The sequence below is a fragment of the Saimiri boliviensis genome, chromosome 14 (genome assembly GCF_048565385.1).
Source record: "Saimiri boliviensis isolate mSaiBol1 chromosome 14, mSaiBol1.pri, whole genome shotgun sequence".
In the NCBI taxonomy this organism is placed as follows: domain Eukaryota; kingdom Metazoa; phylum Chordata; class Mammalia; order Primates; family Cebidae; genus Saimiri; species Saimiri boliviensis.
This window is the reverse complement of record NC_133462.1, coordinates 9495861-9509440: the sequence shown is the minus strand read 5'-3', so window position 1 is coordinate 9509440 and position 13580 is coordinate 9495861. Positions and strand designations below refer to the sequence as shown.

General features: G+C 56.9%; 1 protein-coding gene and 1 long non-coding RNA gene across 6 annotated transcripts in view; one reads left to right on the top strand and one right to left on the bottom strand.

The window, feature by feature from the left end:
• Positions 1–2453: 2453 nt before the first annotated feature.
• The window catches only part of LMTK3 (lemur tyrosine kinase 3), a 28111-nt gene continuing 16984 nt past the window's right edge, over positions 2454–13580 (bottom strand). For both annotated transcript variants that reach the window (XM_039466882.2, XM_039466883.2), the window contains exons 13-16: positions 10174–10589; positions 7456–7594; positions 7171–7308; positions 2454–2975 (exon numbers count right to left, since the gene is read on the bottom strand). In XM_039466882.2, the coding sequence (XP_039322816.2) occupies positions 2959–2975; positions 7171–7308; positions 7456–7594; positions 10174–10589 (710 nt within the window). In that variant the 3' untranslated portion in view covers positions 2454–2958. The remainder of the gene's footprint in view (positions 2976–7170; positions 7309–7455; positions 7595–10173; positions 10590–13580) is intronic.
• LOC120362796 (uncharacterized) overlaps positions 10586–13580 on the top strand; it is a 31570-nt gene continuing 28575 nt past the window's right edge. For 3 of the 4 annotated variants that reach the window (XR_012513800.1, XR_012513798.1, XR_012513799.1), the window contains exon 1: positions 10586–11750. This is a non-coding gene — a long non-coding RNA (uncharacterized LOC120362796). The remainder of the gene's footprint in view (positions 11751–13580) is intronic. The other variant, XR_005578608.2, reaches the window with a different exon arrangement.

The window sequence follows — 13580 nt, the reverse complement described above, 5'->3', positions numbered from 1 at the left end:
CACCTGCCCCATCTTGAACCTTCCAGCCGTCAGAATCTGAGCCAAATTAACCTCTTCCTTTATAAAGACCCAGCCTCCGGTCTTCTGTCAGAGCAACAAAAATGGACTTAGCACGAGTCAAATTGTGTCCCTGCCACAGAAAAAAGCAAACAAAAACTTAGTATTACAGTTCTAACCCCCAGCATGTCAGAATGTGGTCTTATTAGGAAATAAGGTCACTGCAGATGTAATTAGTTCAGATGATGTCATTCATGTGGGCCCTAATCCAATAAGATGCATGTCCTTATAAAAGTTTGGACAGACACAGACATGTAGAAAGAACGCCATGTGGAGGTGAAGGTAGAGGTGGGGGTGATGCCTTTACAAACCAAGGAAAGCCACAGCTGCTAGCACACCCCCAGAAGCCAGGGAGAGGCCGGGACTCATCCTCCCTCACAGCCTCAGGAGCAGCCAGCTCTGCCCACGCCATCGCAGACTTCTGACCTCCAGAAATGGGAGACCGTCAGTTTTCTGTGATTTAAGCCACTCATTTTGAGGTACTTTGTTTTATCAGCCTATAGCAGTTATATCAGTTTGTTATAACTAACAAACCATGTCTCCCTCAGGCCCAGGAATTGGGGACCCCTGCCCCTCCTCCCTTAGACCCAGAAATCCTCAGACCCAGAAATCCAGGCCCCAGCTCCTCCTCCCTCAGACCCAGGAGTCCAGGCCCCCAGACCTCCCTCCCTGAGCCCCAGGAGTCCAGGCCCCAGCCCCTCCTCCCTCAGCCTAGGAGTCCAGGCCCCCACACCTCCCTCCCTCAGCCCCAGAATGTCCAGCTCTCACCTTCTTCCTGGCATGGTTCATGCGGCACCCACCCTGTGGCAGGTGTCTCAAAATCACATCAAGCGCCACTGAGTCTCCCAGCAGGGGCAGTATTGAGAAGACATTAAAACCTTATCCTCTGACTCTCCCTTTCCCCAACCCCCCAGGATCTACCTTCGACCCTAATGCCACCAGCATCTTAACTCCTGGCCAGTCTACACTACAGCCTCCGTAACAGAGGGAAGGGGCTGGGTTCCCACCCCTTGCTTCTTCTCTCTTCCCACACCCAAACTACATCCCTCAAATACACCAGTGATCCTGGTACCCAGGTGGTGGGGGACAGGTTCAGGCAAAGAGATCAGAGCCGCAAAGACAGACCCGGTCAGAGGGAAAAAGAGGCAGAAACAGAATCCAGGAGAAACCGAGAACAAGAAATAGAGACAGCCAGGTGCGGTGGCTCACGTCTGTAATCCCAGCACTTTGGGAGCCTGAGTTGGGTGGATCACCTGAGGTCATGAGTTCGAGACCAGCCTGGCCAAGATGGTGAAACCCCATCTACTAAAAATACAAAAATTAGCCGGGCACGGTGGCAGGCACCTGTGATTCCAGCTACTTGGGAGGTGGAGGTAGGAGAATCACTTGAACCCAGGAGGACTGAAGTGAGCCGAGATCGCACCACAGCACTCTGGCCTGGACGACAGAGCGAGACTCTGTCTCAGAACAAAAAGAGAGAAAAGCGCAAGGCAGAAGGACATAACAGAGACAAGAGGAGGTGACACGGAGACACAGACAAGAAAAAATGTGGAGGCAGGAGGAACTCAAGACAGAGACATGAAAATAGAATTAGACAGGGAGGAGGAGGCTGAGAGCAGGAGACTCAGATGGAGAGACAGGAAAACTCCAGATCAGATGGAGACCAAAACTGGGGCAGGGTGATACAGGGAGCCAGAAGGACGGAAACGGGGTGGGGGGGGGCACAGAGAGGTGCAGTGAGGGTACAGGCAAGAGATGAGAATGTCAGTGAGGTGGGTGGTCACACGGAAAAACAGGTAAACTGAGGCAGCACCATGGTGGGCGGGGAAGTGTAGACCCTGACCTTCACGGGGCAGGCAGTGCCGACCTGAGGTGTGTGGGCCATGGTCCTGATCCAGTGTGGGCATGAGCAGGTCATTTCTAAGCCCCTGGCCCTGGAATAATGTCTGGCCAGCACGGAGGGCCACCTTGCAGCATCGTGGCTCTGACCACAGCCTGCACCTTCCCCGACGTCTGTGGGCTCCTTACGGCCTCTTTTATTTTTCTTTGAGACAGAATCTTGCTCTGTCGCCCACGCTGGAGTGCAGTGGCGCGATCTTGGCTCACTGCCATCTCCGCCTCCCGGGTTCAAGCGATTCTCCTGCTTCAGCCTTGTGGCCTCGTGAGCCTGCAGTGCTGCTGCAGCGGCCGAGGCTGGGCGGGGCGCACCCGGCGCAGAGCAGGGATCCGGAGGAGCGGAGAAGCTGGGACCTCGCTGCTGCGCAGTCTCCGCCTCTTTCAGCGGAGATGTCCCATCTGCCACGTGGGCCGCCTGGGAGGATGGGAACTTCTCGGCGTCGCACTGGCTCCCTGCAGCCCCCACCTCCTCACCTCGGGACACACGCACAGGCCCCGTGTTCCTCCAAAAAGTTGTTTTTTTTGTCTTTTTTAAATAATGTGAAAATGCCACGCGAAGGTTTGAACCAGAGGCCCCTCCAGGGGCCGGGCTGGGGAAGGAAAGGGGAGACGCAAGATGAGGGGTCCGGGTCCCCGAAGCCTGTGGCCCCTGTTTGGGGCCAGGAGTGGGTGAGGAGAGACCTCCGCTGTGTCAAGGGGCTCCAGGCCCAAAAGAGTTCAGTTCAGTTCCAAGAAAGGCTGCTCTCTAGGGAGGGGTGGGGGGATTCCTGCCTCATTTGGCACCGAGGGGATCAGGGGGGTCAGGGGAGCGGTCTGGGGGGCTAGGGGGCGGAGGGCCAGGGCCTCCTGTTTGGCACATGGTGGGGGAGGGGGAGGGGGAGGGCCCGGCCTCAGGGGCCTCCCCGGAGGCTGCGTCTGCGGTGGTGGCAGTGGCGCCGTCGTCCACAGAGGATTCCATTCTCAACCCCTCTTCTGGGGGTGCAGGGGGGTCGGGTCTTCGGGGAATCAATTCTCCACGGGGCCTGAGGATGGACAGAAGAGAGAAATGAAATTACTAGGGGGACAGCCTCATGGCTTCTAAGTCACTCAGCAGAAAAGCAAAGCCCTCACCCAGCGTGGCTAGAAAGATCTGCTCTGGGCCCTCTCTGTCCTCACCGACCTCTCTCCTCCCCTCTGTTCCAGCCACTGGGCCTCCTGCTCTTCCTCCAGGGCTCCCAGCACAGTCTGACCCCAGGGCCTTCACACGTGCTGTTCCAGCTGCCCGGAACACTCTTCCCATGAGACTCAGACCCCAGCTGCAGTGTTTCCTCCACAGAGGCTTCCCCCACCACTCTGAGGCAAGCAGTGACCCCAGCACGCCCCAGCCTTTCTGGCTCATCTCCTCTGACGGCTTTGCGATTCGCACTCTGGGATGACCCTGTCCTTGGTTTTGTTGGTTTTTGTTTGTTTGCTTGTTTGTTTTGAGCCGGAGTCTCGCTCTCTTGCCCAGGCTAGAGTGCAGTGGTGCAATCTTGGCTCGCTGCAACCTCTGCCTCCCGGGTTCAAGCAATTCTCGTCTCAATTTCCTGAGTAGCTGGTATTATAGATGTTGGCCATCACATCCAGCTAAGTTGTGTTGTGTTGGCTAGGCTGGTCTCAAACTCCTGACCTCAGGTGATCCACCCACCTTGGCCTCCTAAAAGTGCTGGGATTACAGCCGTGACCCACTGCGCTCGGCCTAGCCCGTCCCTGTTGAGAGTTTCCTGTCTAGCTTGTTCCTGTAGAATGTAAGCTCAGTGACGCTAGGGGCTGCGGTCACTGCTGTGTCTCTAGCATCCCCCTGGAACAAAGCACCCCTTTTCCTTGTCAAAGTACCCCATTTCCTGGTCAAAGCACTCTCCCCAGAAACTCCCACCCACCTTCCCCATGACTCTAGCTCTGGCCTCCTCAGGCAAGTGGAATGAACGCCCCATGCATTGCACAGACCAGAAAATGAAGGCCCGTGAGGGGCAGGTTCTTGTTGAGGGTCTTACATCAGGCTCCCTCATGCTCCACCCTGTACTTCTTACCTGGGGGCCCTTGGTCAGGTAAATGTCTTCACTCCCTGTCCCTGAGCTTCAGTGCCCCCCGCTTCCTGTTTTTTTGTTTTGTTTTGTTTTGTTTTGTTTGTTTTTTTGTTTTTTTTGAGACAGAGTCTCGCTCTGTCTCCAGGCTAGAACGCAGAGACTTGATCTTGGCTCACTGCAACCTCCGCCTCCCGGGTTCAAGCAAGTCTCCTGCCTCAGCCTCCCGAGTAGCTGGGATTACAGGCGTGCACCACCATGCCCAGCTAATTTTTGTATTTTTAGTAGAGACGAGGTTTTACCATGTTGGTCAGGCTGGTCCCAAACTCCTGACCTCAGGTGATCCACCTGCCTTGGCCTCCCAAAGTGCTGGGATGACAGGTGTGAGCCACCTCACCCGGCCAGTTTCCGTCTTTAAATGGGAAGCATGATCTTCATGCTTCATGGAGACTTTGGGAGGATATGTGGCATCTCTCAGCGCCCAGTAAGCCTTTGCTAAGTGGACAGAGCCATGCTGAGCAGGGCAGAGGGGAGGACCGGCCTCGGGTCCCCACTCCATGGTCTTGGGAGCCAGACAGGCTCAGCAGCTCGCAGACCACGCTGCCACAGAAATATGTGTCAACTGAGTCAAGGGATTTGGGGTTTCGCACGATTGCGCCCTCCGTCTCCTTTCCTGGTGATTCAAGGCGAAGTCATCCTGGCCTGCCAGCTCGGCCCTGACTCACCACTTGGCCGGTGTCCCCACACCCTGGAATTCGCCCCACCCTGTCCTCACAGAGACCCTCAGGGAGGAAGTGCCATTCAGAGTGAAGCCTAAAGAGTCGGCCCCAGCACCATCCTGCCTGCCCTTGACTCTCTGCCCTGTCCAGCCTCTCCACTCGCATGGCCCTGGCCCACTGTCTTCTCCCCAGCCTCCCACTCTTGCCCTTCTTCTGGCCCCAAGTGGCCCCAGAGCATCTTCCTACACCCAACATTGACTTCCCTCCCCTGCTGATGGTCCTCCATGGCTCCCTAGCAACCCCAGGACAAAGTCCCAGCTCCTCAGTGCACCCCCAGCCCTCCATGCTCTGCCCTTCCCTCTCTCCCCAGCCCTCCATGCTCTCTGTGTAACCCCCAGCCACACCAATCTCCTTCTGTTCCTTGAGCGGGCCAAGCTCTCTCCTGCCTCAGGCCTTGTGTGCAAGCTGTCCCCTCTGCCAGCACGCCGTCCCCTTTGCCTAGTTCATGACAAGCAACCCTTCCAGTCCCCAGTTAATGACACTTCTAAGGGGGAAACAAACTCCTTTGCTCTTGTCATCTGCTTTTCCTGCCAGCCTGAGTTTGCAGTTATTCATCTGCCGTGGCAGTGTGTGGTCAGCGTCTGTGGGCAGGGCCCGGCAGGCTCACACCTCTCGCTCTACACTGAATCCCCTGTGCCCAGTACAGCGCCTGCACACAGGGGATGCTCAGAAAACATCAACTTAATTAAGCATAATCATATCTAATAATAGTAATAGCTAATGGGGCTAAGCGCAGTGACTCACTCCTGTAATCCCAGCACTTTGGGAGGCCAAGACAGGCAGATTGCCTGAGCTCAGGAGTTCAAGACCAGCCTGGCCAACATGTCAAAACCACGTCTCTACTAAAAACACAAAAATTAGCCAGGTGTGGTGGCAGGCGCCTGTAATCCCAGCTACCCGGGAGGCTGAAGCAGAAAAATTGCTTGAACTCGGGAGGTGAAAGTTGCAGTGAGCCAAGACTGAGCCACTGCACTCCAGCCTGGGCAACAAGAGTGAAACTCCATCTCAAAATTAATCGTTAATGGTTGGAGACCGCTGCTGCATGAACAAGCTCTGTGCTGCATACACGGGAGGATTAAGCCGTTTAATCCCCTCAGCAATCTCATGAGTTAGATCCTGTTATTATTCACACTCTACAGATGAGCACAGAGAGGGAAAGCGACTTGCCCCAGGTCACACAGCGGAGAAATGGCAGGGACAATATCTGGACTCAGGCAAGACTGGGGAAGCAGGAGTGAAACTCTCCAGTGGCACCTTCCACCTTAGCTCGGATATCCGGGAGCACCACCTGCCCTGTCAGGCTGGGAACAAGCTCTGTATCCTGTGGCGTCCCCTGGCTCGGCAGCAGGGGGCAGCAGAGGGCCCAGTCCCGTTCCAGACCTGCGCTGGGACCTGCCTGTGCCCGCGGCTCCCTGAGAGTGGCCTCAGCATTACCAAGAGTTGGGTGACATGACCCCTCTCCCAAGGCGGCCACGAGGATTAGCGACATGGCACGTGTGAAACGCCAGGAAAGAAACCAGACCAATGTTCACTACAGGCGAGGGCGCGGGCTCAGAGGCTGAGCAGCTGCAGGTTTGAATCCCAGCTCCTCACTTTTGTAACATGGGGGTGAGACTGGGAGGGTCCGGTCGCTCACGCCTGTAATCCCAGCACTTAGGGAGGCCAAGGTGGGAGGATCATTTGAGGTCAGGAGTTTGAGACCAGCCTGGCCAACATGGTAAAGCCCCGTATCTAGTAAAATTACCAAAAAAAAAAAAAAAAAAAAAAAATAGCTGGGTGTGGTGGTGCATGCCAGCCTGGGCGACAGAGCGAGATTCTGTAGCAGAAAAAAGAAAAGAAATGAGGACGAGACTAGAATCCACCCCACGGGATCGAACTGAACATTAAATGGGTTAAATTGTGGTGAGGCACTGCAGAGTCTAGGCGAGAGCAGCGGTGCCGCTGTGACTGCTCTCTAACCCCAGCCGTGCCCTCTCTGCTCTGGTTCACACCAACCGGCTTTGAGCACGCTGGGTTCCTCTCTCCTTGTCTGCCTCTGAGCACCGTGTTCCCCAAACGGAGGTGGGATTAGGATCTGGCAAGTGCCACGCCGGAGTCTGAGCCCAGAGATGGGACAAAGATGGGCAAGAGTCGGGGCTGGGGGAATCCCTACAGAAGAGGAAACTGAGGCTCAGGGGTGGGGGCGGCCTGCCTGCCTACGACCGTCTGATGGACACCACCTGGTCTGAGCTGGTTCCAGAGCTGGGTGGGGTGTCTGACGACTGAGAGAGGAGAGAGAAGAGACTGGGAAGAGAGAGGCAGGGACATTCAAAGACGGTCACAAGAAATTGGCAGTGGAACATAGAGGCACAGAGACGGGCAGAGGAGGGGCAGGGCCGAGGCCTTGAACATGATACCTGCGGGCCGGGCGTCGGGGGCCCGGGCGGGTGGCCCCGGGGTCTCCAGCGCAGGCGAGACGGAGAAGCGGGAGAAGCACAGGGGGGGGCCTGGAGGCGGGAGGAGGGGGAAATCCTCCGCCCACTCGAAACTGCCTCCTGCGGCGGGAGGGCAGACCGCAGTCAGACCGCGGGCACCTGCGGCGCTCCCGCCCTCCGGCCCCGCCCCTCCCGCCCCGTCCGCCCCATGGGTCCCGCCCCCCGGCCCCCTCCCGCCCCCTCCCGTCCTATAGGCTCCGCCCTCACCAAAGCCGCTGTCGTTGCTGGGAAACCCATCTCCGGGGGTGGTGGCGGGGTGGGGAGGCGTCGGGGGCGCTGGAGGCGTTGACGGGTCCGTGTCCCCCTCTGGGGGGCCCTGGACGCTCAGCTCGTTGGTTGGCGTCTCCTGTGAAGGCAGGTTAGGGGGAAGCCAGAGGGGACAAACCGTCATGTCCCATTTACTGCATCCCCCAAAAGCAGCAAAAGCCGCTAATATTTCTGGGGATCTAGGAATCCCCGTTTGTAATCACTGACTAGCACTCTCTGGAGAGGTGGGTGGAACTCTTGATCTGGCTTCGAAGCCTTGGGCCAGCCTTAACCTCAACCCGGCCCGAGGCTCCTTACCTGACAGCGGAGCCCTACACACAGCTAAGTAGCCCACAGCAGGGATTCTCTCCTGGTTTCTTAATGCGCGGCCTCCGTCGGATCCCCTAACTCAAAGTGATCTCCGTAAGCCCGACCCCATCAGTCCCCATCAGTCCTACCATCTCTGAGATCTACACCGGCTCCCGCGGCCCTCCCAACCCCTGCCCCATCCTGAGCGCATCCCGTGCTGGGCGCTGTGACTCTGCCCTCGAGCCCTCCCTGAGAAGTAGACCTGCTCCCGCCCTCCAAGTCTCACCCCTCTGAATACACTTCAGTCGCCCAGGCCCCAGTTCTTGGCCTTCCTCTCGTAATCTCAGCCCAGTACGCCCGCCCCAGGTTCATCTAGACAAGGCTGCAGTCCCTGAGCACCACTCACCCTCCCTTTTTCTCTTCAACACCATCCCCTATGTTTTTGTTTTACACAGAATCTCACTGTCGCCCAGGCTGGAGCAGTGTTACGATCATGGCTCAATTCAGCCTCGACCTCCTGGGCTCAAGTGATCCTCTCACCTCAGCCTCCTGAGTAGCTGGGACTACAGGTGCGCGACACCACACCCAGATTTTTTATTATTATTATTTTTTTTTAAGAGACAAGGTCCTGCCATGTTGGCTAGGCAGGTCTTGAACTCCTGGCCTCAAGCGATCCTCCTGCCTTGGCCTCACAAAATGCTGTAATCAAAATGCTGAGATTACAGGCGTGAGCCACGACGACTGGCTTAACCTTTTTTTTTTTTTTTTTTTTGAGACGGAGTCTCGCTCTGTCGCCCAGGCTGGAGTGCAATGGCGCAATCTCGGCTCACTGGAACCTCCACCTCCCGGGTTCAAGCAGCTCTCCTGCCTCAGCCTCCCAAGTAGCTGGGATTACAGGCGCGCACCATGACGCCAGGCTAATTTTGTATTTTTAGTAGAGACGGGGTTTCTCCATGTTGGCCAGGCTGGTCTCGAACTTCCAACCTCAGGTGATCGGTCCACCTCGACCTCCCAAAATGTTGGGATTAAAGGCGTGAGCCACCGCGCCCGGCCGCGGCCTAACTCTTAACACAATCTTCAACCCATCTCTTTATTTTATTTTATTTATTTTTTTTTTGAGACGGAGTTTCGCTCTTGTTACCCAGCCTGGAGTGCAATGGCACGATCTCGGCTCACCGCAACCTCCGCCTCCTGGGTTCGGGCAATTCTCCTGTCTCAGCCTCCTGAGTAGCTGGGATTACAGGCACGCGCCACCGCGCCCAGCTAATTTTTTTTTTTGTATTTTTAGTAGAGACGGGGTTTCACCTTGTTGACCAAGGTTGGTCTCGATCTCTTGACCTTGTGATCCACCCGCCTCGGCCTCCCAAAGTGCTGGGATTACGGGCTTGAGCCACCGCTCCCGGCCTCAACCCATCTCTTTAAAGACACGTCCCAGTAGTTAGGTCTGCCCATCCCTGACCCCACCCCAATTACCTTAAGACTGCCCGCTGTATCTCTGAAGCCCACTTGCAGCCTAGCCGTGACCCTTCCCTAGTGGGTAAGATTTGCTCCATAGCGAGCCAGACCTACAGGCACTAGAACTCTAGTCAACAAACCATGCCCAAACTCTCACTAGGACCCGCTCACGCCATCCAGGCCACGCCCCAATCCTCTTCTCAGCACTTCCTCCCGAACCTCTCCAGGGTCCCATACTTGACTACCCGGTACTCCCCTCTTTCCTTTCAGACTCGCCTCACTCTCACTCTCCAGGCCTCTCCTCGCCCTCTAGACCCCGCCCCCATCACAAGCCCCGCCCCCGCCCCAGGTCCCACCCCAGCTCTAGGTTCCGTCCGTCCTCCAGGACCTGCCCCATTCCCAGGCCCTGCCCTCACATTCAGAGCCTCCTTCCATCTTCCTAGTCCCGCCCCATTTCCCTGATCAGTCTCTCCCCAGACCTCGCCTTCACCTTGGTTTCCCTTCAGGACCCCCTCTAGACCCTGTCCCAAACCTAGGAGTGGTCTCCTTCCAGGCCCCGCCCCGTCTCTAGACTCGGCCAGTTCCAAACTCTGCTCTAGACCCCGCCTTACTCTAAGCGCAGCCTTCGTCTAGGCCCCGCCCCAGGCCCAGATCGCCCTCTCTGGGCCCCGCCCCGCTCTATATGCGCTCTCCTTAGGCCCCGCCCCACTCTAGCTCGGCCCCGCCCCAGCCCCCGCCCCGCTCCTGCTCGGCATCCCGCCAGGCCCCGCCCCCTCCAGCTCGGCGTCCCTCCAGGCCCCGCCCCGCTCCGGCTCGGCGCCACTCCAGGCTCCGCCCCCTCCAGGCCCCGCCCCGCTCCAGGCCCCGCTCCCTCCTGGCCGCGCCCCCACATCCGCGCCCTCTCGGGTTCCGTACCTGGTCGAAGAGGTAGACGGTCACGTCCCCGTGGAAGGAGACCATCTTGCGCTTCCTCTCCAGTTCGCTGTCCTCTGGCTCGTCGGCCCCGCGTGGAGACTTGAGCAGCCCCCGCAGCGGGCGGGCCGCGTCCGCGTCGGCGCTGCTCACCACGACGGGCACCGGGGCTGCTCGCGCCCTCCCGGGGCCCCGCGGCCCCGCCGCCGCGCCCGACGCCGCCGCCTCCTCGTCCTCCTCCTCGTCCTCGTCCTCGTCCTCCCCGTCCTCCTCCGCCGGCCCCGACGACCCCGCCCCGCCGGCCTCCCCGCCAGCCGCCCCGGCGTCCGCGCCCTCCCACGGGGGCCGCCGCGGGCCCGGCCCCGGGAACGGCGTGAGCGTGAGCGGCGGCAGCGCCAGTGAGAGCCGGGAGAGCCTGGCTGCGAGGGGAGAGACCCGGTGAGCCCCTGTCCCGAGGAGACTGAGGCAGGCCCTCCCACCTAGCTGTGTGGCTTCAGGTAAAAGTCCCCCGCACAATCTGGGCCTCGGCAGGGCTGCACCGGGGCCTTTGCCCAGGCGGGGTGGGAAAGGGCCTCTCCAGTGCTCAACCTCCCAGAGCTTCCCTGTGCCAACGGCGTTAAGCCCCAACTTCCCACAGCGCCCCAGGCCCGCGTGCCCTGGCCCAGCTGACCTCCCTGGCCTCTTGTACCCACCTCCTTCTGGCCTGACCTCCATCTAGCCACATGGGCCACCACACCATTCCTCACACTTACAGGCCTTTGCACGTGCGTTCCATCTGCTTGGACTCCTTTTTGTTTTTCTTTTCTTTCTTTCTTATTTTTTAAGAGACAGGGGTCTCACTGTGTTGCCCAGGCTGGTCTCAAACTACTGGCCTCAAGCAGTCCTCCCGCCTCAGCCTCCCAAAATGCTGGAATTACAAGCGTGAGCCACGCGCCCAGCCTGGACTCCCTTTTTTTCTTTTTCTTCTTTCTTTCTTTCTTTCTTTTTTTGTTTTGTTTTGTTTTGTTTTGAGACAGTCTCGCTCTGTCTCCCAGGCTGGAGTGCAATGGCTCCATCTCGGCTCACTGCACACTGGGCCTCCTCGGTTCAAGCAGTTCTCCTGCCTCAGCCTCCCAGGTAGCTCAGACTGTACAGGTGTGCCACCATGCATGGCTAATTTTTTATATTTTTAGTAGCGATGGGGTGTCACCATGCTGGCCAGACTGGTCTTGAACTCCTGACCTCGTGATCCACCCTTCTTAGCCTCCCAAAGTGCTGGGATTACAGGTGTGAGCCACCTTGCCCAGCCTGGACTCTTTTCTAACACAAGTCCTGCGCATTCCCCAGCTTTGGGCTTTCAAAGCCTTCAGAAATCTCCCAAGAGGTCAGGAGCACCCACTCTGCACCCCATCCACCAAGCACCTCTCCTGAGCAGACTTTCTCAGCGTATAATTATACTTCTGTGGTGGTGTGTGAGCCTTGCTAAAGAACGGAGACTGGGTCTGACTCATAGCCTCTCTTCCAGGCCCCAAGCACACAGAAGTACTCCGTCACTGTAGGATTAATGTGTGAATGCTACCTGCTGCGTGACAATGACCAAGGTACTTCCTCTCTCTGGCGCTTGATTGCCAAATTTGGGGTGTCTAACCATCTCCAGACCCCTTCCCTGCCCCAAGACTCTCCAATTTTAGCCTACTGGGAAGGAAGGACTTGAGGTCCCTGGAGGAGGAAACCTGGCTTGGAATCCCAAGCTTATCTTCACTTCCTGTGTGTCACTGGGCAAACAGATTTCTCTCTTTTTTGGCTGGGGAGGACTGAGTCTCGCTCTGTCGCCCAGGCTGGAATGCAGTGGTGCGATCTCGGCTCACTGCAACCTCCACCTCCCAGGTTCAAGTGATTCTCCTGCCTCAGCCTCCTGAGTAGCTGGAACTACAGGCACGTGCCACCATGCCTGGCTAATTTTTGTATTTTTTAGTAGAGTTGGGGTTTCACCATGTTGGCGAGGCTGTTTTTGAACTCCTGACCTCAAGTGATCTGCCTCCTTGGGCCTCTCAAAGTGCCGGGATTACAGACATGAGCCACTGCACCTGGCCAGCTCCGCCTCTCTGAGCCTGTTTCCTCACTGGCAGATGAACAGGGATCACTTGTCCCTCCATTACTGCGGAAGTGAATGGCCCTGTTCTGGCAGATGGCAGGGGCAAGAGGAGGATTGAGGTGCTGCAGGGAGAAAGATGAATGCACATGGTCCCTCTCTGGTCCTCATTCTCTCTACTCAAGTTTTACTCCCTTTTGCTATTCTCTAAATATGCTGAGCCAGTGCCCATCTCAGTGCCCTCTATCTAGAACACTGTCCCCTTGATGACCACCTCCTTCATGCTTTTGTGGACCAGACATCTCAGGATGATGGATTTATGGGGGAAGCAGCATAAAGGGAGTTTTTCTGGGGGCTATGAGTACCCAGATAAAGGTCACAGTGACAACCTTTAAAAATCAGGAAGACTTCCTGGAAAGGGCAAATTTGGGTGGGGTCCTGAAGGATGAGTAGGAGTTTACTTGATGGAAAAAAGCAGGCCATTCTCTGCCTCTTCTCATCAATCCTAATCCAGATCCTCTGAGGCATCTTAGCTGCTCATCTCCCAACGTTTTCATGCTGCCTGAGCTGTTTCCTGATACAGCTGGTCACAAACTCCCCACAACAATCTCAAGGAAATGAGTGTTCAAACACCACGGGCTTTAAGAAAGAAACAACCTGTGTTCAGCCTGCTTCCTGACCCTTGCCCACTGAGCCATAGGCTCCTCTTTCCTCAAGTGTGGCTGTGAGGTTGCCAATATAAAACAGGACCCAGCCACTTAAAACTTTCATACTAGGCCGGGCGCAGTGGCTCACGCCTGTAATCCCAGCACTTTGGGAGGCCGAGGCGGGTGGATCACGAGGTCAAGAGATTGAGACCATCCTGGTCAACATGGTGAAACCCCGTCTCTACTAAAAATACAAAAAATTAGCTGAGCATGGTGGCGTGTGCCTGTCATCCCAGCTACTCGGGAGGCTGAGGCAGGAGAATTGCCTGAACCCAGGAGGCGGAGGTTGCAGTGAGCCGAGATCGCGCCATTGCACTCCAGCCTGGGTAACAAGAGTGAAACTCCGTCTCAAAAAAAAAAAAAACAAAACAAAACAAAAAAAAACTTTCATACCAGTTTTTTTTTTTTTTTCTTTTTGAGATGGAGTCTCACTCTGTCACCCAGGCTAGAGTCTACTGGCGAGATCTCAGCTTACCGCAACCTCTGTCTTCCCGGGTTCAAGAAATTCTCCTGCCTCAGCCTCTTGAGTAGCTGGGATTACCGGCTCCCACCACCACCCCCAGCTAATTTTTGTATTTTTAGTTTCACCATGTTGGTCAGGCTGGTCTTGAACTCCTGACCTCGCGATCTGC